General features: G+C 36.2%; 2 protein-coding genes across 11 annotated transcripts in view; both read left to right on the top strand.

Annotated features, from left to right (window-relative positions):
- The window catches only part of LOC125803855 (SLAM family member 8-like), a 63,746-nt gene that overhangs the window by 9,139 nt on the left and 29,442 nt on the right, over positions 1-25,165 (top strand). Inside the window, exons 3-5 of one of the 7 annotated variants that reach the window (XM_049482231.1) lie at positions 8,590-8,853; positions 9,124-9,240; positions 9,378-9,891. The exons of 3 other annotated variants lie outside the window; for them this stretch is intronic. In XM_049482231.1, coding sequence (XP_049338188.1) covers positions 8,590-8,853; positions 9,124-9,239 — 380 coding nt within the window. In that variant the 3' untranslated portion in view covers position 9,240; positions 9,378-9,891. Of the gene's footprint in view, positions 1-8,589; positions 8,854-9,123; positions 9,241-9,377; positions 9,892-25,165 lie in introns of those variants that run through there. 3 more of the 7 variants (XM_049482230.1, XM_049482229.1, XM_049482226.1) reach the window with 3 other exon arrangements.
- LOC111190601 (intercellular adhesion molecule 1-like) overlaps positions 10,395-25,165 on the top strand; it is a 33,240-nt gene continuing 18,469 nt past the window's right edge. Inside the window, exons 1-6 of one of the 4 annotated variants that reach the window (XM_049482219.1) lie at positions 10,396-10,521; positions 12,805-13,071; positions 14,247-14,576; positions 19,224-19,487; positions 19,758-19,874; positions 20,012-20,025. In XM_049482219.1, coding sequence (XP_049338176.1) covers positions 10,458-10,521; positions 12,805-13,071; positions 14,247-14,576; positions 19,224-19,487; positions 19,758-19,874; positions 20,012-20,025 — 1,056 coding nt within the window. In that variant the 5' untranslated portion in view covers positions 10,396-10,457. Of the gene's footprint in view, positions 10,522-12,804; positions 13,072-14,246; positions 14,577-19,223; positions 19,488-19,757; positions 19,875-20,011; positions 20,469-25,165 lie in introns of those variants that run through there. The other 3 variants (XM_049482220.1, XM_049482222.1, XM_049482221.1) reach the window with 3 other exon arrangements.

The following is a 25,165-nucleotide window of genomic DNA, read 5'->3' as shown; positions in this document are numbered from 1 at the left end:
AAGACCATTACTGGTTCAAATCACTATAACTTCTAACCAGTAATAGGTAGCAGTTTAAAATTGTATATGATGATTGTAAACACATTATAGTAAAATATAGAGTTGTCAAAACCCTTCATCCATATAAATAGTTCATTTTATGTGTCTGTCATAAGAAACAACCTGCTCAAGACCACAGACTACTGAAGTCATGGCATTGTTCTGTAGTTGGCACCATCTATGTAATGCATTCAGAGAATCCATTATAAAATATTCATCCTATCAGGATTAATTTTAACAAAATGTATAAATGTACTCTCTACATCAAAAATCAACTGATAAGAATTTAACTTTGTAGGTAGTCGTGCCAGATTTTCATAGAGTAAATCAGAACTGCAACAAGGTATTTTTAATGACGAGTCCTTTTTCTTGTCATGGTGATCAACATTTTGACATGATGCCAAATTTGATGGTCACTTTGACAGCCAAATGTAATATTTATGAGGTCCTGCAACAACACTATTAACCTTTTCTAAACACACACCCTGGTCATTTATCTCAACAGGACAATTCTTGTTCAATATACTGCTGCCATCTCTAGTGCTTGCTTGAAACACTCATATGTAATGCCATGTCCGGCCGCATTGCCAGACCTATCCCTAGGGACGGATTTTTCCACCACGCAATTGCAATATTCCTGTACAAAAAAACTATATATATAAAAAAATAAACATCTTGTTTTGTGCATTGTGTTTCTGTGTAATCCTAAAGATGAGATGTCTGTATCACTGGTTTAACTTCTAACTTTTTTTTTTTTAGTTTTTTTTTAGATTATCAGAAGTATTATTGCTATCAAATTGTTATTTCATTCATTTTTAACATTTATTTTACATTGAATTGTAACATTAACCTAAAACCTTTTTAATAACAGACAAACCAAGTCTCCCTGAAGCTGCGGGACTCTCCCGCATTTCGGTAGCGGCTCCCTGATGCCCGCGAGTCACATATAATCTCCAGGAATTCAGAACGAGTGAAAACCTCTCACACATACTGTATTTTATACTCTGGAGCAGTGCTGCTTCTTCTCGGGTATGGTAAGTATTGAAATAAATACTGTTACTACATTTAATTTTACATAGTGGAAGAGAGAGTAAAAAAGACAGGGAGGGAGAGAAAGTGTTAGATGGGTGAAAAAAAAAGAGTTTATTTGATATAATTAATTTATATTATAAGTGTGTATTATGTGGTATTGCTGTGTAATTTATTTTGAATTCTGTTATTTGCTGGGATTGTGGTTTATTTTGGATTTTGTTTATTTGCTGTGATTCATGTGCTGTGTTTTGGGTTTGTTTATCACGGACTTCCTTAAGACCATCTAATTACCTGAACAGCTGAAACTGCCCTTGCAATTAATTATTGATTTTTTTTTTTGCCAATCAGAGCAGCGGGAGGGCGCGGAATGTCTGGACTCTTATTTTAAAAGGGTGGACTTTTATTGGGGGAAGGGGAAATCGGTGACAGCACCCGGGCAGGAAGCGGAGCTCGTGAAGGCAGCGCGAGTCGGGAGTGCGCAGGCCCAGAAGCAGCAGCGGCAACGGTGAACTCGGCGTGCCGCGTGGTGAGGACGCCGTGGGAGAACGAGCCGGAGTACGGACTAAAGTGGGCACCTGCAGCGGACCTGGGGGCTGCTGGAGACGGAGCATACGACGGCGGCCATTGTGAGCGCGTCGGGTCGAGCCATACACTGAGGGCGAGCTGCTGAAAGTTCTGGGTACAGTTGAGACTGTGCCCAGAGCGGTGTGAGTACAAACAGCATTGTTAAATTCAGTGTATGTGGCTGCAGAGCTGCTTTTATGAGGAGTATTACTCGGTGACTGGTATAAGTTCAGCTTAGTTTTATTAATCCTTGCTATGCTATGATTGAAGCTGATTAGCCCAAAGGGAACTGGTTACTGTTCAGCCTTTTCTGTGTCCTGTTAGAGCCGTGCGTGGACGCCTGTGGACTGAAGAGTGGGTTCCGCCTGCCTGGGAGTTGGTCAACTTAGAGACTGGGACACTTATAATTGTTTTGAGTATTTTGTTTATTGTTTTCTTTTTTTGTTTGAACTGTTGTTCCAGCCTAAGGTCTTAAGCTAAGGCTATATCTATTTTATTCTACAACATGCATGATTTTAGCTGGGTTTATATTTAAGGAGAACAATTATAATAAAGTTTGTTTTTCTTATTTTGTTGTCTCCTTCGGGTTATTCCACTGGTATATACTATATTCCCTCCCATACTGAACCATTTAGTCTAATAATTGAGCTAGGCTAGTTCCAGGGGTTATTTGGAGTGTGTGGTGTTTATTGGTGACATTAAGGGCATGATTGTGTATGGTAATTAGATCCCTTTGTGGATTAAAACTCTCTGGGTAAAATCAAGGGTCCTTTTTCTTTTAAGAGGTTCTTTTGTGTAATTAATTCAAACTCTGTGTTTATAGTGGGTTTAGAGCCCTAATACACACACCCGCATTACGTCCCTGGGACAAAAGGGCGAGTCAGCCAAAGGCAAGAAGTTAACATAAATAGTTTTAATATGGTTTCTTGAATCGTACAGGGCACAAAATGTTCTCTGGGTATTTAATTTTCTTGCTTGTAGGTGAATTGGCTGTTCTAAATGCATCAATAATGTCAGTGTGTGTGTGAATGGTTGTGTCTGGTACCCTACAATGAACTGGTCCACTGTGTGTTCTTGTTCTCATATACCCTATAATTCCGGGTAGGCTCTCGACGAAAAAATTTACTTATAACTAAAAAAAAAAAAACAATGTGATTATTATACTATCTTTATTGATAGTGTCTTATAATATTGCATTGTTTTGTTGATCTGGACCTTAGCATTACAAGGGTGTATTAGAGGAGGTGTTTTTTTATTGCTTCATTGTGAACTGTATGCTTTAGAAATAATAAATAAATAAAATTATCCTTTAATTCTAGTGATTTTTATCAACTGTTTTACATTGACAATGCTATTCAGAAAATTTTAACTGGTGTGTGTATCAGAATGTGTAGAATTAGAACGCTATTATGATTACACAACAAGTCAGACTTGTACTTTTTTGTACACACATGGACAAAATTGTTGGTACCTCTCAATTTGTGAAAGAAAATCCCACAATGGTCACAGAAATAATTAAATCTTACAAAAGTATTAATAAATACAAATGCTATGAAAATGAACAAATCGAAGACAGACATTACTTTTCAACCATGCCTTAACATAATTTAAAAAAAAAAAATCAACTCATGAAAAAGGCCTGGACAGAAATGATGGTACCCTTAACTTATTATTTTGTTGCACACCCTTTTGAGGCAATCACTGCAATCAAACGATTTCTGTAACCGTCAAAGAGATTCTGCACCTCTCAGCAGTATTTTGGCCCATTCCCCATGAGCACACTCTTTTTTAAGGTTTGAAGGTGCCTTTTCTAGACGGCATGTTTCAGCTCCTTCTAAAGATGCTCAATAGGATTTAGCTCATGGCTCATAGAAGGCCTCTTCAGAATAGTCCAGTGTTTTCCTCTATTTTTTTGCTGTTTTAGGCTGTGTGTTTTGGGTCATTACCTGTTGCAAAACCCATGACCTGTGAGTGAGACCAAGTTTTTGACACTGGGCAGCACATTTCTCTCTAGAATCCCTTAATAGTCTTGAGATTTCATTGTACACTGCACAGATTCAAGACACCCTGTGTCATATGCAGCCATGTAGACCCAGAACATAACAGAGCCTCCATGTTTCACAGTTGGGACAGTTTGGTCTTTTCTTCATATGCTTCATTTTTCTGTCTGTGAACAAGAAGTCCCATTTTGTGCCTCATCTGTCCATAGGACATTCTCCCAGAAGCTTTGTGATTTGTCAACATGTAGTTTGGCAAATTACAGTCTGTTTTTTTTTATGTTTTGTTTTCAACAATAGTGTCCACCTTGATTGTCTCCCACTTAGTCCACTTTGGCTCAAAAGTTCATCTTTAATCTCTTTAGGAGTTTTTCTGGGCTCTTTTGTTACCATTAATATTATCCATCTCTTTGATTTGTCATCTACTTTCTTCCTGCGGGAACGTCCAAGGCGGTTGACTAAAGTCCGATGGAGCCTAAATTTCTGAATAATTTATGCAACTGTAGTCACAAGCATTGGTGTAGGCATCGAGGGGGTATGTATCATAAATAGGTGGATTTGATACTGCAGAAAAAGCAGAAATTGTTTTAAAATAAACTTTTGTTTTGAAAGTTTGCAGAATTCTGCCCTCCCATCAAAAAACACCCCCTCTCTGGAGTGCATTTGTAATTACAGTTAGCTAAAACAATTATCTCTGCTTTGATCAGGAAGACTGAGCGTACGCGCTGCCAAGAGGGGGTGCTTTTCACGGTGGGGGTGCCGATTTAGACACTACTATTGTGCCGAATTCAGCACCCTCCCAGGTAAAAAGAAACCCCCTCTCAGGAGAGCCTGCAGGTGACGTTTCTATTTCCTTATTTCTTAAGAGTCAGCGTAGCTTAGAACAGTATCTTGGGTATTTCCATTTAAGCAAAGTTAAAGCCAAGAAGACGTGGGTGGGGCGCTTTACGTGGTGGGAGTGCTGAATTTAAAACAACAGCGGCTTTACACGGGAGGTCAGTGATGACAGCAATGAATCACAACAATAATAATATTGTTAACAGATTAGGAGTGTTTGGGTAACGAATTAACTGCAGTCAAAAACACAGGACACAACGCTACTGATTTTTTAAAAACAGAGTGGAGAAAATGTATGTATACATGTAAACAGAACTGACATGCCAATACATATTATTATTATAATTATTATTATTATTATTATTATTATTATTATTATTATTATTATTATTATTATCATATTAATATTATTATAAATATAATAATAATAATAATCTAATCTGTTATATTATTTAAAATATTATGTCATTTTGTCATATATGTAGAATTCAGACATTGCATACATAATTTTTTTATTGCTTTGATTAATTTAAGCAAATGTGTCCCCCCCATTGTCAAGCTGCTTGGAGATGGTCTTATAACCTTTACCTTTAACATTCCTTTGTACAGCTTTCTTTCTAATCTCTTTAGACAACTCTTTCCTTCACTTCCTCTGGTCCATGTTGAGTGTGCTACACACCATGTCACCAAACAGCACAGTGACCCCCTGTAGCCCTATATATAGGCCCACTGACTGATTACAAGATTGTAGACACCTGTGATGCTAATTAGTGGACAGACCTTGATTTAACATGCCCCTTTCGTCAAATTATTTTTTTTGGTGCACCATAATTGTTATCCAGGACTGTTTAATGAGTTTACTTTTAAAAATAATTCTGATAGACCATAATTCAAAACCAATATTGGATTTTCATTTGCTCATTTTCATAGAATTTGTATTTATTATTACTGTTGTCAGATTCAAGTTATGTCTGTGACCATTGTGTTTTTTTTTCATTAACGAGGGCTAAAAACTATTTTGTCCATGTGTGTAAAACCGACCATTTAAAATAAGAAAGTCTGGGCATAATCTGTCAAAATAATAATTTAAAATTTAAAGACTTTATAATATATGCAATTTTAAATATTATAAACAATAATTGTACGCTGTTTTATGATTATACCTATGATTGTGATTATAAATTGTGCTTATGTTGTATTCAGTATGATAAATTTTTTCTGTAGGTGTGAGTGTTCTGGCTGAGCTCTCACAGTCAGAGCGAAGAGCTGCTGGGAGTTCTCTCATTTTACCACTCGGATATCCAACAGATACTATATCATTCGCACAGTGGAAATATAAAGAACAAGTATTTGCAATATACAGAAATAAAAAAATTACTATCACTAATGAACTGCAGTTCAGTGGAAGGCTAAAGGTGAACAGTGATGACCTCAGTGTAGAAGTGATGAATCTTCAGCTCAGGGACTCTGGAAGTTACATCATTGTTGTTCAAAGTTCTTCAGGGGAGCAGCTTCCAACAGAGACAATCATTCTGACCGTCTATGGTGAGTATTTTCATACAGCTTTAAAAGCAGGAATCCAGGTTTAATTGTATATCATACACTCCTAAAAATGTGCTACAAATGTTAATTAACTCCTAATGGTCCTCACTTTTATTACACACTAAGGATTACTTTGACTTTTATTTGATTATGAAATTAACAATTAATAATTTATGAACTTGAAGCCTATTCATTATTATAAAATAAATGTATTTATATAATAATATAGACATATAGTAATGCATGATAGTAAAAAAGTTCAGTGAATTGTTACCTTGGGACCACCCATACCCACACACACATCCTGCAGATCAGTGTAGTGTTCTTTGGCAAAAGTCATGGGACAAAAAAAAATTTTCCTTTGCAATGATATGTGGCATGTTGTGTACAGTTGAAGTACATCATGTTTTTTCAGTGCAGTTAAAGGATAACTCTGGTGTAAAATGGACTTTTTGTGTAGTAAAACATGATAAAAAGTGCTTACCTTAGATGAATAGCACACCTCCGACCTCCCACAGCGTCCAAGATTTGTTTGTCTAAACACCCTTCAGACTGGGTCACACGGGGCATAATTTCCCCTGATAAATTGCTTCTTACATCGTTATCCAGCTCAAAGTAGCTCAACACCTCCTTGCTAGAATCCAGAGAGCTCTGACATTTAAATCGAGGCATTAATAACTTAAAAAGTGCACAAGAAGCTTATTAAAAACCACTGTTTACATCCTATAATGCGAGCTACAGCTCAGGATGCTGCCATCACTGCTGGCGCCGGCTTTTTACACCAGAGTTCTCCTTTAATGAGGGAATGTTTGTTCTCAGCGAGCTCTTTTAAACAGACAGACAGTCAGACAGCAGCAGCGGCAGCAGGAAGCACCCGAACACTTCAGTTAATAGTCTTAGACAACTATAATAACCTCTTACACATACCATATTTTATACTCTGCAGCAGTGCTGCTTCTTCTCGGGTATGGTAAGTACTGAAATAAATACTGTTTCATTTAATTTTACTTCCATCAGCCAAAGGCAAGAAGTTACAGAAATAGTTTTAATGTGGTTTCTTTGAATTTTACAGGGCACAAAATGTTCTCTGGGTATTTAAGTTTCTTGCTTGTAGGAGAAATGGCTATATTATAAATTCGTCACAATATCTCAGTGTGTGTGTAAATGGTTGTGTGTGTTACCCTACAATGAACTGGCAACCTGTCCACTGTATATTAATGTCCTCATACCCTATAATTCTGGGTAGGCTCTGGACCAAAAACTGAACTATTTTTATAATATTGCATTGTTTTGTTGATCTGGACATTGGGGGAGGTGTTTTTTATTGCTTAATTGTGAATTGTACTATATGCTTTAAAAAAAAAAAACATGTATCCTTTATTTTTTTCATTCTGTTTTTCATTAACAATACTAATCAGAAAGTTTTAACTGGTATTAGAATATGTAGAAGCTATTACTATTACACAACAAGTCAGGCCAGTACTTATAACTGGCCATTTAAAGATTTAAGATTTTATTATTTACACTATTTTGTGATTATACCTATGATTGTGATTATGAATTGTGCTTGTGTTGTATTCATTATAATAAATGTTCTCTTTTCCTGTAGGTGTGTGTGCTCTGGCTGAAGAGAGAACACCTTCAGAGTGCAGAGCTGTTGGGAGTTCCCTCATTTTACCACTCGGATATCCAACAGATTCTGTCGTATTTGCACGATGGGGATATAATTTTAAATTATTGGCAGAATACAGAAACTACAATATTGCTATAAAAAATGAACTGCAGTTCAGTGGAAGACTAAAGGTGAACAGAGATGATCTCAGTATAGAAGTGACGGATCTTCAGCTCAGTGACTCTGGAAATTACACCATTACTACTCAAAGTTTTTCGGGGCTTATTACTTCTACGATCAGTCTGACCGTCTATGGTGAGTATTTTCATACAACCTTATCCTCTCTAAAAGCAGGAATAGGATCCAGGTTTAATTGAATATCATACTCTTAAAATGTGCTGCAAAAGATATTTAACCCCTTATGGTCCTCACTTTTATTACTTTGTCGTTTATTTGGATGGCACGGTGACATGGCAGGTAGCATGTGTAGATATACTCATATGCCAACTGCAAATATTTAAGTCATACTTTTTTTTTACTTTAATAAGTTAAAAGTAAAAAAAAATATATTGAAGAAAGTCTCATTTGTTTTAATTACACCGAACATAAGGATTTGTTTAGTGTCATCCTCACAGCTCGTCCCAACAAATGGTATGTTTCATACTCTACTGGCAATAAATTAAATAAAATAAAGCCTTCATCACTTATATTGCTTAGTATAAGTTAACTATTTCTTTGCAAACTGGCTGATTTAGGTTATATAAAAATTATTCTGCATTTACAGATGTGTTTAAATTGGAGATTGAGAGACTGCTCTATGTTCTCTACTGTAATTACATGTGTTTAGATTATATAACCTTCTTCTGCATTTACAGATGTGATTAAGGTGGAGATTAAGAGACTGCTATATGTCCCATACTGTAACTACAGGTGTTTGGATTATATAAACTTCTTCTGTATTTACAGATGTGATTAAGGTGGAGATTAAGAGTGAACACACTTGGAAAGCAGCTACAAACAGCTGTGATGTTTCTCTTCTGTGTCGAGCGCCTGAAGATCAGACAGTGTCCTACAGATGGAGGGGTTTTAAGGAGGAAGATGGAGCTCAGCTGAACTTCACTCTCAAACCAGAAGAGGGAGACGTTACTCTGAACTGCACTGTAGCCAGCAGCACTGGGAGTGGCTCGAACACGACCACAGTGAAATGCACTCCAGAAAAGCCCACTATAGGTAATCCCACTTAGTGAGGCTACAGTTATACTGTGATAATACTACTAATTGTTTTAAGAGACCTCACAATAACTGCTTCTTCTCAATCTCTAAAGTACAACAATAAAATTGGGCAAAAAATACAAAATATACAAATTCAAGTGCTTTATAATGTAGTTATAGCTTAATGATATAGCTTGATCTACACATTCCAAGGTTATTATTTCATTTCATTTCATATCTTTACTGAAATGTTTTTCTGTACGTGGTGTATGACTGTGTGTGTTTCAGGTTTGTCTAATCCAGGAGCTTCATTCTCAGAGCTCCATCTGCTCAGTTTTTTAACGGCAGCGTCTCCGTATCTGCTGTCCACCATCATACTGGGGGTGAAAAGCTACAGAGCTTGAGGTGAGATCTCTCAGTCTTCCTCTGTATCCTTAATACTTAACAGACTTTCAGCCTCACTGAGACTTATATAGATTTATATATTACACTGAAACTGAACATAACACTTAAATATATGTTCATTATTGTGTGTTTTACAGCTAAAGCAGATGATGTGAACATGGTGAGTGAAGTGAGAGAAGCTGAAGAATGATGATAAATGACTTCAGCCACCATGAAAGTGGTAAACGAAGGAAAGCAATTTCATTTAAATTCAATTAGCAAAAAAAAAACTGTAAAAAAAAACATAATAAACAGCTTGTTTTGTGCATTGTGTTTCTGTGTAATGCTAAAGATGAGATGTTTGTATCACTGGTTTAACTTCTAACTTTTTTAGCTGTTTTTAGATTATCAGAAGTATAATTGATATCAAATTGTTTTTTCATTCATTTTTAACTTTTTTTTTTACATCGAATTGTAACATAAACTTAAAACCTTCATTAATAATATTGCTCTTTTTCTATGTTCGTTCTCTTACCTTATTCACTATCAATAAATGTATTCCTTCATTCAGAAGTAGATTATATTTGCTCCATGGCTAAATATCTGTGATGAGCTGTGATGCTGTTGTTTTATCTTTGTGCCAAAATAAAATTACAGTTTATTATAAAATTATTTTACTGGTTTATCTCCTTCTGTGTTAACAGTAATTTGTTGTGAGAGTAATGCAGCTAGCAGACAGAAATGTAGTGTAGTTTTATACTGGATTATTCACAGTGTAGACTTTTTGATAGCAAACTTTAATATAGAAAACCTTACTGCATTACTGACCCTGACCTTTAGATAGTAGCAACACCATTCACTGTCCAAGTCCACTGTCAAAAGTTCAATCAAAGCTCTAAAAAGAAATGGGACATGGTGTAATTTTTTTTTACGTAAAAAGTGGTGAGCACCACTTACTAAGTGGGGAGCAACAGATAGTATATTCACTGGTCTGTACATGACTTCATAGACCGTTACTGCTACAATCATCCATCCAGTTATCAAAATCATATTTATTCAGCGGCCATTTGTAATTTAATGTGGGCTGCTTTTGCAGAGCTCTTTCAGTTGAAGTGCGTCATGGTTTTCAGTGCAGCTAATGAGGAAATGTTTCTTCTCATGAGTTCAGCGAGCACTTTCAAACAGACAGTCAGACAGCAGCAGGAAGCAGCCGCTTCAGCTGATAATCTTAGACAGCAATGAAAACCTCTCACACATACTGTATTTTATACTCTGGAGCAGTCCTGCTTCTTCTCAGTTATGGTAAGTATTGAAATAAATACAGTTACATTTAATTTACAGCAAGAGAGATAGTCAGAGAGGGAGGGAGAGAGAGTAAGGGAGAAAGGGAGGGAGAGAAAGGGTGAGTCAGCCAAAGGCAAGAAGTTACAAATTTTAATTTTTAATTTGATTTCTTTTAACTTTACAGTCCGCAAAATTAAATTTCCTTGCTTGTAGGTGAACTGACTGTGCTAAACTGTAAAAACTTTTTAGTGTGTGTGTGAATGGTTGTGTGTGGTACCCTACGATGAACTGTCACCCTGTCCACTGTGTATTCATGTCCTCATACCCAATATTTCCGGGTAGGCTCTAGACCAAAAACTGAAATTATTACCAAAAAAAAAGAACTGATGTGATTAGTATACTATCTTTATTAATAGTATCTTATAATATTGCATCATTTTGTTGATCTGGACATTAGCATTACAAGCAAGGGCGTAGGAGCGGGTTTGATATTGGGGGGGACACATTTGCTATTATGAACCAAAGCCCACCCTATAGTTTCCTAGAAAAACATTTGCAGAATTATTTTTAATCCCAAATAATTATTTTTTTCTGTATTCTGTTTATTATTAGTTACATCCAAGTAAAGGTGATTTAACAACCTAAACAGGTTACTCCACATTACATTTATTGTTTCTAGAAGAAATTATATGTGAGAGGTCTGAATTATATACATATGACAAAAACTGATCAGTTATCACCTAATATTTAAAATAATATAACAGATTTGATTAATATTATTATTAATTATGTTGTCACGAATTACCCAGGCAGGGAGACGAGGAGGCGGACACAAGTGCAGGTAAGGGTGAAACGAATAATTTAATAAATAAATAACAACGATAAACAAAGAGACAGGCAACAAATAAACAATGAAACAAGTAAACACGTAACAAAGATAAACGAATAATCATAAACCAAAACAAACGAGTGAAACTAGAGTACATAAACGAACAAGAGATAATAATAATAATAAATAAACAAGGAAATAAACAAGAAGCTAAACTAGACAAGGTGAAACTAAGCTAAGCAGGGCAAGGGAAACATAAACAAGGGAATAAACTAATAAACACAAAGCAGGGGTATATACAAGGAACTAGGGAACACGGAAATAAACAAGAAACTAGAAACATTAAACAAGAGATAAACACAGAGACTAAGGGCGCGAGGAACAGAGGCTATGAAACACAGAGAGACAAACGACAGGGGAAGGTGCAAAGACCGACGGAGGACAAGGTGGCAGAGGAGAGCTATTTATAGTACATAAAACACACTAGAATTGGAAACACCTGGGGAAGGGGTGGAGCTACAAATTAGAAACACATGGTGGAAATCTACTGACAGGAGACACAGAGAGGCACAGGTCACGTGGGGAAGACACACAGAGACACGAAACAGGGCTAAGACCTGACATATGTATTGTATGTTGTATATTTACATTTTCTCCAAACTGAGTAGCATTGTGTCCCGCACTTTTAATTGTTTCTACTGAAAGCACTTCTTATCATGGTGTCCTTTTATGAAAAAGAATGTAACTTTACGTTTCATAGAGTTTTTTATCAGAAGTTAATATAAACGTTAGACGTCAGGACATGTGTTCTTACTGTAAACTACAAATGAACAAAAGTCAGATTAGATCATTGTTTCTTAACCCTGTTCTCCTGTCATTTTACCTCAGATATCAAATTCTGAAGCCTTACCTAGAGTGGGACATTACTCAAGAAAACACATTTACTGACTGTTATTTATGGATATATTTATGTTACATATATTTACAGTACAGCAGTGACAACCTACTAGCCTAGCCTACGACTAGCCTGTTCTTTTTACATTTGTTTTTTAGATCATATTTAGATCATAGAGTCTCATCACCTAACTGATCTTAAGAACAAATGTCTTTTTTTAATGTTTTAACAAAGACTCTGATATTAACCAGTGTTTTTGTATTTGGGAAATGTTAAATTCCCAGAACAACTTTTCAGGATTCATCATTATAAGAGAAGAGCTGTGAACAATAATCCATTTAAAAACACATCATGACTCTTATGTACACTTTCTGTAAATCATTTTCTCAAGAACAAGTGGTTATGAAGATATTGGTAAAAGAGGTCCGTTTTTTATGTATGTTTATGTGTATTTGTATTTTTTGTTAACGCTGTATTTTGTAATATTATATTATCGTAATACTTCAACTGAAGAACACTAAACAGTGAATGCTGTAGGTTAAGAAACGCATCTCTAGCATATTGTTATTTTCTACAGGTACAAATGCCAGCTCTTATTTGCGGCTTGACCCACCGAGAATTGTGGCAAGCTTTGGAAGTTCTATCTCTGCAAACTGCAGCACAGATGTTGCAGACTACTTGCTACTGGATTGGGAGAGTCCTCTAGGATTCAGCAAAAAAACAGGACCTAAGACGGTCACCTGGATAGTGGAGAGTCTGACAGAATGGGACATGAAACCATTTTGCTACATCAACGTTAATACAGACGTTCCAAAACAACTTCCACTCAGCCTGACTGTATACAGTGAGTATTCTGTTTCCACCTGTCACTTTTTAATTGTGACAGTATCCCAGCTATTATACGAATATTTAGCAAAAAAGTCAACCTACAACATTACAGAAATAACGTTTCAGGAACATTCTGAAAATGGCTGATGCAATACTAGTTTGCATCACAACATTTTTTTTTACATTTCTTAAAAAATACTTCCAGTTAGAGAAACACAACAACTGCTGATACATGATCACAATGATATTACAGTAATGCATAATATTTCAGGAAAAAAAAGGTTAAATTTAGGGTTGTTAGCGTTAAAGAATTAATGCACGTGATTACTTTGGAATCAGTAACGAGTAATTTATTAAGTTAATTACAACACCAAGTTTGACCCCAAATTCCGCCATAATCTGCCCCACCCCTAAAGCAGTTTGCTTGTGGTAAGAACGTGCTCTAGTCCTGATCCAACCCAGTTATCAAATATACTTCTTTTTATTTGAGCTGAACTACTGATAAAGCACAGTTTAATCTGATATATTAGCCAGATAATATACTGCTTTGAACAAACGCTGTCCCTGCTGCTCCTCCATGCTGTTTACACACCCAGTATGTGCAGCGTTCACTGCTCGCAGCCGTGCTGCACATCCCCATAAAAAACAATGGGTTTGAAATCTCAGCGGGACATTTTCAGAGACGGTCATTCCTGCAGAACCACAAGTTTTAAACGTTTTAATCGATTGATAATATGGCAACCAAATATAAAAAGCCCATATTCCAGGGGTGTCAAAACTGTCCACCTTGGGCTGGAGTGGCCACAGGCTTTCATTTTAAACAACTGATTCCACTTGTTAAATTAGTTGAGCAGTGACAAATGCTTCTGCTCGGCTGGAATGAAAATCTGCAGCCATATTTTGTTGTGTTATATGTATTACATGTTGCATTAAATTGTATTTAATTATATACATTATAATTTTAAATTAACATTCAAAAACATATTAAGAACTTCCAGAATAAGGTCCAGAAAACACTCTACAAAGGCGTATTCGTCGGATATTGAGATTTTGGGCTCTTGACCTAATTCTCAGTTTCATTTTAGTTTTTCATTTTTAATTTTCAGCTACAGTTCTAAAATGCTTGATATTTTCTGTTACTCAGAGAGTGTGGGTATAATATTAACTTCATTTATATTTTTTGTTTGACAGAGACCCCTGACACCGTGTCCATCAGCACTGTCAATCACGCTGGACCGACGGTTGAGGGCCGACAGTATGAGCTCAAGTGTGATATTCAGAACGTCGCTCCTGTTGGGAATGTCATTGTGAAGTGGTACAAAGGAGACACTCTAGTGGGAAGTACAACCTTTACTGAATCCAGCAAAACTCCAGAGAATCTGTTAGCTACACTCCAGATCTCCCCCAGCAGAGATGATAATGGAGCTCAGTACAGGTGTGAAGCAGAACTGGATCTGGGACCAGAAGGACCTCAACCTCCTCCTGCAGTGATGTCAGATCCCCTCAACATTACTGTACACTGTAAGTTACACATGCGTGCCTGGTGGTCTGAGACTGCAAAACTGGCCAAGCTTAAATTTTGTAATGTAAGTTGTTTAGTGTTTTAAAAACTCCAACTTCGACTTCCCCCTCCTTCCTTGAGAAACTACATAATCTTCTTTTATATCCTCAGGAATTAACCATTTATATTTAAAAGCTGTTGTGACTGGAAACGACAATAGACCACTGAAGTCGTGCGTCATTCTGTAGTCCTCGAATGGCTTCCATGTCTAAGCGGAAAATCAATGGGCTGTTCAAAATCTGGCTTTTATCACATTCTGTGGTAAATGAGTATGTTCTGAACCCTGTATGTTTAGTTCTGTGTACATTTTACTCCTGAACATCCTCCTGGATCCTCTGAATTAATGATTGTTTAAGAGTCGTAATTAGAAAAATGCTAGCTTTAAGCTAATGCTACAGCGCAGTGAACTGACGTCCCAGCTCAGCTGCAGAGATCAGCAGGGGACTCTTTTCGGTGAGTCATTTTGTCTGTGTTGTGTTTAAAATTAGGATTTTAGGAGATTTTCTGATGTGAATAGTTATTATTCTGTTAAGCAATTCTCAAATTTAGGCAACTTTATTGCATGATTTATTGATTCACTAATTTGGAGTGAGTCAGTTCTTCACTGGTATTTTATACTGGGACTTTCTAAGTTTAAGTTTTTCAGAAGTCCTTAGTCTTTAAAGAACAACTAAATCCTAAAGAATATTTTTCTATTAATAGCCGAAATGTGTTCCTTTTAAGTAATGAAGCATACCAGTCCTACTTAAACAATTTATAAACATTTCCTAACCTTTAAAAAAGGCTATTATTGTGGTCATTTTTTTTCGCCTCTGCAGTGCCCTCTCAGGTTCAACTGTGCTATATATAGGCGTAGATGATGTGTCCGAGTACTTTGGTTCGCAGACATATCTCAATATGCAGATCAATCAATCGATGATACCACCCCCCTGCTGATGTCCAATCATCTGCAATGAATTAATTGTGCCATTAATTTCCGTATGGGTTCAGCTTGTGCTTCAGGCATACCTGTCAAGTCTCCCGTTTTGGCCGGGAAACTACCGTATTTTACTCCTCTTTCCCGCCGTCCTCCCGTATTAGTATTTTCCCGTAAATTTCCCGTATTATACTAAATAAAAAAATATATAGGCCACAGGCGACAATGCACTGACCGCTGTGTGTCTCTTAACCAATCGTGGTGCCGGTTCAAGTAGAAAGTCCCGCCTTTCAGGAGAAACAGCCAATCAGCTTGCTGGTTTTGCGGAGAGCTGTTTAGTGTGGGGGAAGCCCCGCCCCTCCCCTCGCTGTGAGTTCAGGCAGCTAGTCGGAGCAGCTGTCGTTAAAACTAATCTGGATATACGGAGATTTTTCTAAAAGAAAGGTAACTAACCATGTAAACTGTGATGAGATTGTTTCTGATAGCTGGTTAAAAAGACTCTTCTCTGAATCAAAACATAAATTAAACCCACTGTGTGTTTAATAAAATACAGCTTGTGACTCAGTTAGCTTAACTTTAGAATTAGCTAGATAGATATTCAGGGTTTGAGAAAAATCTACATATATATATAATGCCCTGCCCTGATGTGCCTGATCAGCCAATAACTATAATTTCCAAACTCTATTTGTTCAGGGCTAGTTTTAGGGTTTGTTAGAAGTATTGTGGTGTAATGTATTATTTAGAAGGGGTAGAAGAGATGGTTGAGCTGGAGAGAGAGAAAATGTGAAGAGGGCTGAAATTAACTGAACTGATCAGGAGTGGACTGAACAATAGAAAGAAGTATTAATGAAAGATTATTAATTGTGTAGGCCCCTTAGGACTATTATTTACTTATGGAATATATCTGATCCATGTCCTTCTTGTAAATTTGTGCACCCTTCAATTTCATATATATATATATATATATATATATATATATATATATATATATATATATATATATATATATATAAAGCACAAGCCCTCGGTTGGGCTGTTGGGGCGGCGGAAAAAATCCCTTATTTTTAAGTCCAAAACTTGACAGGTATGTAAATGCACTTAATAAAGTAAGTGATGGTATGATGTGTTTAATACACTGCTGGACATACATAATGATTGATTTATGATCCATAGAGGGCTAAGAGATTTTAACAGGTACACTCAGTAAAGGACTGTTTATTAGCTAATCAGTTGGATCTGATGGAAAACAAAATTAAGGGCAGGGATCAGGGTTAAGAAACTGCTTTAAAATACCAACATTACCCAGTGTTGTACTAAATTCTAGCTATTATCTCCATCCAGCTTCTAGCTGACTAGTTACCTAAATGAATGAAAATTAAATAGTTATTAGCTGATCAGGTACAGGGCACGCTGAACATTAGGCTATATAGTTTTGTTTTTCTTAAACTAAACTAATTCCAAAGCTAATTCCAAAGTTAAGCTAACTGACTGTCACAGGCTGTATTTTATTAAACGCAGAGTTGCTTTGAGCATTTTTAACCAGCTATCAGAAACATAGCAGATTACATGGTTAGCCTACCGTTACCTTTCTTTTAGAAAAATTGCTGTATATCCATATCTGGTTTAAAATCAGCTGCTGCATCCCGATCGCGCTGCTTAATCTCACAGCAGAGGAGGGGCATCCCCCCCACCAGCACACTCTCCTGCGCACCGCAAAACCAGCAAGCTGATTGGCTGTGTCTACTGAGAGGCGGAATTTAATTCCTGAACCGGCTTCGTGATTGGCATTAAGAGATTTCCCATTTACTCAGCGGTCACCGGTCTCCTCATTAATAGTACAGCTGATCTGAGCGAAACCATTTAATTTTTGGGGGGGACAAATCCAAGGGTGCATTATGGGAGGTGTTTTTTTAACTGCTTCATTGTGAATTATACTGTATGCTTTAGCAATAAATTAAGTAAATAGTTATTCACTATAAATGTTTATCCTTTAATTATAGTGGTTTTTATCATATAATTATTACAACAATACTTATTAGAAAGTTTCAACTGGTGTATGTATCAGAATATATAGAATTAGAAAGCAATTACGACTATGCAAAAAGTCAGGCTAGTACATATAACTATAACTGACCATTCAAAAGAAGAAAATCTGGGCATAATCTGTCAAAATAATAATTTAAAATGTAAAGATTTTTTAAAGTAATAATCTAAAATATTATAAACAATAATTGTACGCTGTTTTATGATTATACCTATGATTGTGATTATGAATTGTGCTTGTGTTGTATTCAGTATGATAAATGTTCTCTTTCCTGTAGGTGTGTGTGTTCTGGCTGAGGAGAGAACACCGTTAGAGCGCAGAGCTGCTGCTGGGAGTTCCCTCATTTTACCACTCGGATATCCAAAAGATTCTGTATCATATGCAGAGTGGAGATATAATAAAAACATATTTGCAACTTACAGAAATAAACAACTTTCTATTACTAATGTACTGCAGTTCAGTGGAAGGTTAAAGGTGAACAGTGATGATCTCAGTGTAGAAGTGATGAATCTTCAGCTCAGTGACTCTGGAAGATACAACATTGTTTCAGAAAAATCTCTGGGGGATCAGCACCCAACAGAGACAATCATTCTGACCGTCTATGGTGAATATTTTCATACAGCTTCATCCTGTCTAAAGGCAGGGACCTGAGCCAGGTACCGGAGCCAGGTACTTAAAATGTGCTACAAAAGTTATTTAACCCCTTATGGTCCTCACTTTTATTACACACTAAGGATTATTATGACTTTTATTTGGGTGGCATGGTGGCATGGCAGGTAGCATGTGTTGGCATAGGTATATGCCAACTGAAAATATTTAATAATTCATACTTTTTTACTTTAAAAAGTGAAAAGTCAAAATAATTTATAGTGAAGAAAGTCTCATTTGTTTTAATTACCCCAAACATAAGGATTTGTTTAGTGTCATCATCACAACTCCTCACAGTTAATGGTATTTTTTATACTCTACTGGCAATAAATTAAATGAAATAAAGCTTTCATCACTTATATTGCTTAGTATGAGTTAACTACTTCTTTACAAACTGGCGGATTTAGATTATATTAAATTATTTTGCATTTACAGATGTGTTTAAGGTAAAGTGTGACAAAGGGTCTGACTAGGGTGCCAGATTGGCGTTAATTAGTAATAGGATCAGCCAATCAGAGCGCACCTCCTCCTGTGCATGCATGTGAATGATGCATGCACCTTTAATATTCTAGAAAGTTTTGGGGAGAGGTCACCATCTTTCACTGCTTTTATATTATTTAGTTAGCAGTTTATTACTGTATCTTGTGGCTTGTGTGCATCCAGAAACAAAACCACACACACATAATTAACACAAGTACTGTACTTCTAGTGATTTATTATTCACAATAAATCTCCAATAACCCCCCCTGGAACATCTTCGTGTGCATTCTTACCGATGCCCCTCAGTGGCCACAACTTTCCTCAAAGAACTTTTTATTCATCATAACAGTAAAGACTAAGAGACTGCTATATGTCCCATACTGTAACTAAGTGTGTTTAAATTGTATAAATGTTTTCTGTATTTACAGATGTGATTAAGGTGGAGATTAAGAGACTGCTCTATGTTCTCTACTGTAACTACAGGTGTTTAGATTATATAACCTTCTTCTGTATTTACAGATGTGATTAAGGTGGAGATTAAGAGTGAACAGACTTGGAAAGCAGCTACAAACAGCTGTGATGTTCATCTTCTGTGTCGAGCGCCTGAAGATCAGACAGTGTCCTACAGATGGAGGGGTTTTAAGGAGAAGGATGGAGCTCAGCTGAACTTCACTCTCAAACCAGAAGAGGGAGACGTTACTCTGAACTGCACTGCATCCGGCAGCACTGGGAATAGCTCAAACACGACCACAGTGAAATGCACACCAAAAAAGATTGCTACAGGTAATCTCATTCAGTGAGGATACAGTTATACTGTGATAATACTATGAATTGTTTTAAGAGACCTCACATTAACTGCTTCTTCTCAATCTCTTAAGTACAACAATAAAATTGGGCAAAAAATACAAAATATACAAATTCAAGTGCTTTATAATGTAGTTATAGCTTAATGATATAGCTTGATTTACACATTACAAGGTTATTATTTTATTTCACTTCATATCTTTACTGAAATGTCTTTCTGTACATGGTGTATGACTGTGTGTGTTTCAGATTCGCCTAATTCAGGAGCTTCATTCTCAGTGCTCCATCTGCTCAGTTTTTTAATGGCAGCGTCTCCATATCTGCTGTCCACCATCATACTGGGGGTGAAAAGCTACAGAGCTCGAGGTGAGATCTCTCAGTCTTCCTCTGTATCCTTAATATTTAACACACTTTCAGCCTCACTGAGACTTATATAGATTTATATATTACACTGAAACTGAACATAACACTTAAATATATGTTCATTATTGTGTGTTTTACAGCTAAAGCAGATGATGTGAACATGGTGTGTTAAGTGAGATAAGCTGGAGAATGATGATAAATGACTTCAGCCACCATGAAAGGTGTAAACAAAGGAAAGCAATTTTATTTAAATTCAATTAGCAAAAAACTATATATATATATATAAAAATAAACAGCTTGTATTATACATTGTGTTTCTGTGTAATCCTAAAGATGAGATGTTTGTATCACTGGATTAATTTCTAACTCTGTTTTTAGCTTTTTTTTTTAGATTATCAGAAGTATAATTAATATTAATTTGTTTTGGTTTTATCAATTTTTAGAATTTATCATTTATTTACATTTCATACTTTTACAATTCAAATGCATTGTAACATTAACCTGAACTCTCTGTTTTTAATAATATTGCTCGTTTTCTGTGTGTTACTGCAGTACCTTATTCAATAACAATAAAACCCTTTATTTAGAAGCAAACTATATTTGCTGCATGGCTTAATGTCTGTGATGAGCTTTGCTGTTGTTGTTTCTATCAGCTAATCTGAAGTAAAAGAAACGTGGATTTATGTGATACAGTCATTTTACTGGATTTTACACAAAGGTAAAATGTTATGGTAAAATTGCTACATAGATTTGATTTCAATGAGTTTGTTTGACTAAGCAGGCAAACTACAAAGTAAAGACAGGCTACAAAGTATAGCCCAGCCTGAGACACACTAAAATTAAAACATGAGAACTGAAAGAGGAAACACTCAAAACTTAAAAAGCATGTTCTCTAACAACGACCATGTGACCGGCACAGACTAAAATAATTCCCGAGAATCAATGACCAGCTAATAACCTGAATAATCTTTGTTGCAGGGTTAAGAAGCTAAAGATACCACAGTATTAAAACTAGTTTATCCTGACAAGAAAAGCTTTCTTCTAGATTTTAAAGCATTGCTGTGAGAATCTGATTGCATTTAGTGACAAGATAATTGATGAGGTTGACATGTTGGATGATCACCACCCCACCTCATCCCCAACTCCCTCACCTCATCCCCAACTCCCCCACCTCATCCCCAACTCCCCCACCTCATCCCCAACTCCCCCACCTCGTCTCAAACGTTCTGGATGGAGCTCCACAGCTCAGTGATTATATACATTCCTACAGGGATTAGACAGCTTATGTGCATTTGCAGATCTGTGTCAACAGTGGGTGCATGAAATGTTCACAAACATTTGGACACATAACATATCTATATCTTTTTACCAATATAACCACGGTTTACAGGAGGCTATATGAGTGCACAGTGGAAACTAAGCCAAGTAGAGCAGAGCATCAGATCATACAACACTACCAACAATAGGATTAACATCACTGACCTCATGCTTAAAATTCTGCTTAAAACAATTTCTGGTAATGTTCTAGCTGTGGTTTGCCTCTGCTGTGTTTTAGATGTTCTATATTGAACAGTGGAGGCGGTGCTAAAAGGCTCAGCTTATCTCTTCAGTGTATCAGTAAAACCCCAATGCATAGTTGTGCACACTTACTCACATCCATCAGACCTTCCATGACTTTTTATAGTAGAAAAAAAAAAAATATATATATATATATATATATATATATATATATATATATATATATATATATATATATATATATATATACTCATCATAAGAAACAACCTGCTCAAGACCACAGACTACTGAAGTCATGGCATTGTTCTGTAGTTGGCACCATCTATGTAATGCATTCAGAGAATCCATTATAAAATATTCATCCTATCAGGATTAATTTTAACAAAATGTATAAATGTACTCTCTACATCAAAAATTAACTGATAAGAATTTAACTTTGTAGGTAGTCGTGCCAGATTTTCATAGAGTAAATCAGAACTGCAACAAGGTATTCTTAATGACGAGTCCTTTTTCTTGTCATGGTGATCAACATTTTGACATGATGCCAAATTTGATGGTCACTTTGACAGCCAAATGTAATATTTATGAGGTCCTGCAACAACACTATTGACCTTTTCTAAACACACACCCTGGTCATTTATTTCAACAGGACACTTCTTGTTCAATATACTGCTGCCATCTCAAGTGCTTGCTTGGAACACTCATATGTAATGCCATGTCCGGCCGCATTGCCAGACCTATCCCTAGGGACGGATTTTACCACCACGCAATTGCAATATTCCTGTACAAAAAAACTATATATATAAAAAAATAAACATCTTGTTTTGTGCATTGTGTTTCTGTGTAATCCTAAAGATGAGATGTCTGTATCACTGGTTTAACTTCTAACTTTTTTTTTTTTTTAGTTTTTTTTAGATTATCAGAAGTATTATTGCTATCAAATTGTTATTTCATTCATTTTTAACATTTATTTTACATTGAATTGTAACATTAACCTAAAACCTTTTTAATAACAGACAAACCAAGTCTCCCTGAAGCTGTGGGAGTCTCCCGCATTTCGGTAGCGGCTCCCTGATGCCCGCGAGTCACATATAATCTCCAGGAATTCAGAACGAGTGCCCCAAACGCGCACACAGGCCACAGACTTTTTTTCTCTAATCGCGTGTGGGAAGGAGAGAGAGAAAACAGAGAGGGTTCTGATTGGCCTGTTCTCTGCAAAGAGTCTGTGAGACAGCCAATCAGTTTTTAGTGTGGGCGGGCAGTGTTTTTCCCCCCTCCCGGACGGGAATTGTTTAGTGAGTGAGAGAAAGCAGATCATGGCGGAGGCAATATTAATAATTATTGTTATATGATATGAAATTTTTTTGATGTTGTGCAATTTTTGTGATATTGTAACTGTCAATTTTTGTCAAATAAAGACTTTTTTTCAAAAAAAAAAAAAAAAAAAGGAAAACAGAGGCAGGGCCTTCCAAAAAGAAAAAAGATAAAACTCATTTTACCTCTGAATACTATAAATTTAATTTAAAAAAGGAAAATTAATTAATATAAAAGTAAAGTTTCGTAAGTAAAGGGTTTAACCTCCCTGAAATCAACTTTTGCAACTTGGGATGTCTGTAATAATATTGCTCTTTTTCTATGTTCAGTCATTCACTATCAATAAACTCCTTCATTCAGAAGTATTTGCTCTATGGCTAAATATCTGTGATGAGCAAAAAAGATATCTTTGCACAAAAATGAAATGAAACTTTATTGTAAAAAGTATTTGACTGTTTTATCTTCTTCTGTGTTAACAGTACTTTGTTGTGAGAGTAATGCAGCTAGCAGACAGAAATGTAGTGTAGTTTTATACTGGACTATTCACAGTGTAGACTTTTTGATAACACACTTTAATATAGAAAACCTTACTGCATTTCCAACCCTGACCCTGATAGTAGCAACACCATTCACTGCTATCTGTCCAGGCCCACTGTCTAAAGTTCAGGGGTGATTTACTTTTTAAAATGTTACTTTCAACTTGATTTTAAACACAAATACATAGTTTTTAGTGTTCACCAGCCGACACTGTTATATTATATTATTTTCTCAGCCTGGGGAGAGTCACATAACTGGTAGACCATACTGCCATATACACACAAACACACACACATACTTACATACAGTACAGACCAAAAGTTTGGACACACCTTCGCTTTTTCAATGCGTTTTCTTTATTTTCATCATTATTTACATTGTAGATTCTCACTGAAGCATCAAAACTATGAATGAACACATGTGGAGTTTTATGTATTCAACAAAAAATGAGCTGTCCTCCACAGTCACCGGACCTGAACCCAATCCAGATGGTTTGGGGTGATCTGGAGCACAGAGTGAAGAAGGTGAAGAGTCAACAAGTGCTAATAAACACCTCTGGGACCTCCTTCCTTCAAGACTGTTGGAAAACCATTTCAGGTGAGCACCTCTTTAAGCTCATTGAGAGAATGATGCCAAGAGTGTGCAAACAGTAATCAGAGCAAAGGGTGGCTATTTTGAAGAAACTAGAATATATATATATTTTTTTATTTTAGCTTTTTTTGTTAAGTACATAAAACTCCACATGTTTTCATTCATAGCTCTGATGCCTTCAGTGAGAATCTACAATGTAAATAGTCATGAAAATAAAGCAAACACATTGAAAAAGAGAAGGTGTGTCCAAACTTTTGCCCTGTACTGTAAATATTTAATTGTCAGTGAAAACACAAACAAACATAAATGTCTAAGCATCAAAAGGGTCGTCCCAGAGTTGTTGACCGGCAACTGAAATAAGTCCATTGCATCCAATCTAATGGTGACCTTGGCAGCAGAAACAATGCATGTTCTAAAATGATACTGTAGCTGATGAACACACACACACACACACACACACTGCTGAAAATGTGAAAAAAATGGGTTTGTGTCTTAGTTCTGATCTATTTCGACATATTTGGCTGTGAATAAGAAACAGAAGCTAAACAACAGTGATCTACTGTGGTTCTCTGGTGAGAGCAGAGTGCAGAGTATGTTGGTGTTAATAATGGTGTAAATCATTTATGAACTTGAAGCCTATTTACGATTAGGAAATATTTAAAATATGAACCCCAACATATTCAAGTAAAAGTGTGCATTTCTCTTTTAAACAAATATTAATATATTAATGCATAATAATACAAGGATTTATGAAGTGTTACCTTGGGACCACCCACACTTGTATATCGTCGCTGTCCTATGAAAAACACTTATCTCCATTTTTGTCGATTTTCAGTTTAGTACATAATTTGAACAGACAAACTGTCTTTTACACTGTGTCAAAATTTCTTGATGAACGGACCAATAGAAACTCTTCAAAATTACCTGAAATAAACTGTTTTTACATTGACTTCCATTGAAAGTTTACAAGGTTTTTTCCCTCTCCTGTAAAGTTGCTGTTTTGGAGATAAGTGTTTTTCATTGGACAGCGACGATATGCTGTGAGGTGTTAGCTTGTAAGTGAGGCTGATCACTGGCAATCATGCTCATGAAAAGTCTGTATGTATTACTTGAGTTGGAGTGAGATCTGAAAGTGTGTGCCAGATGGATGGAACATTCCCTTTCTGAAATTGTACTGTAAATATGTCACAGAAGTGACGGTGGATTAGAGCTTAGATTCTCTGTCCGAACCCGACCCGACCTGAAGCCCAACCCAAACTCGGGTCGAGTCTGGCCGAGATTTCCCACCACATTCCTTGGGCCGGGTCGTGTTGGGCACCAAAAAAAAGTCTGAG

Source organism: Astyanax mexicanus, chromosome 8 (genome assembly GCF_023375975.1).
Source record: "Astyanax mexicanus isolate ESR-SI-001 chromosome 8, AstMex3_surface, whole genome shotgun sequence".
In the NCBI taxonomy this organism is placed as follows: Eukaryota; Metazoa; Chordata; class Actinopteri; order Characiformes; family Acestrorhamphidae; genus Astyanax; species Astyanax mexicanus.
Note: the sequence above shows the minus strand (reverse complement) of the source record. Positions and strands in the feature narration are given on the sequence as shown.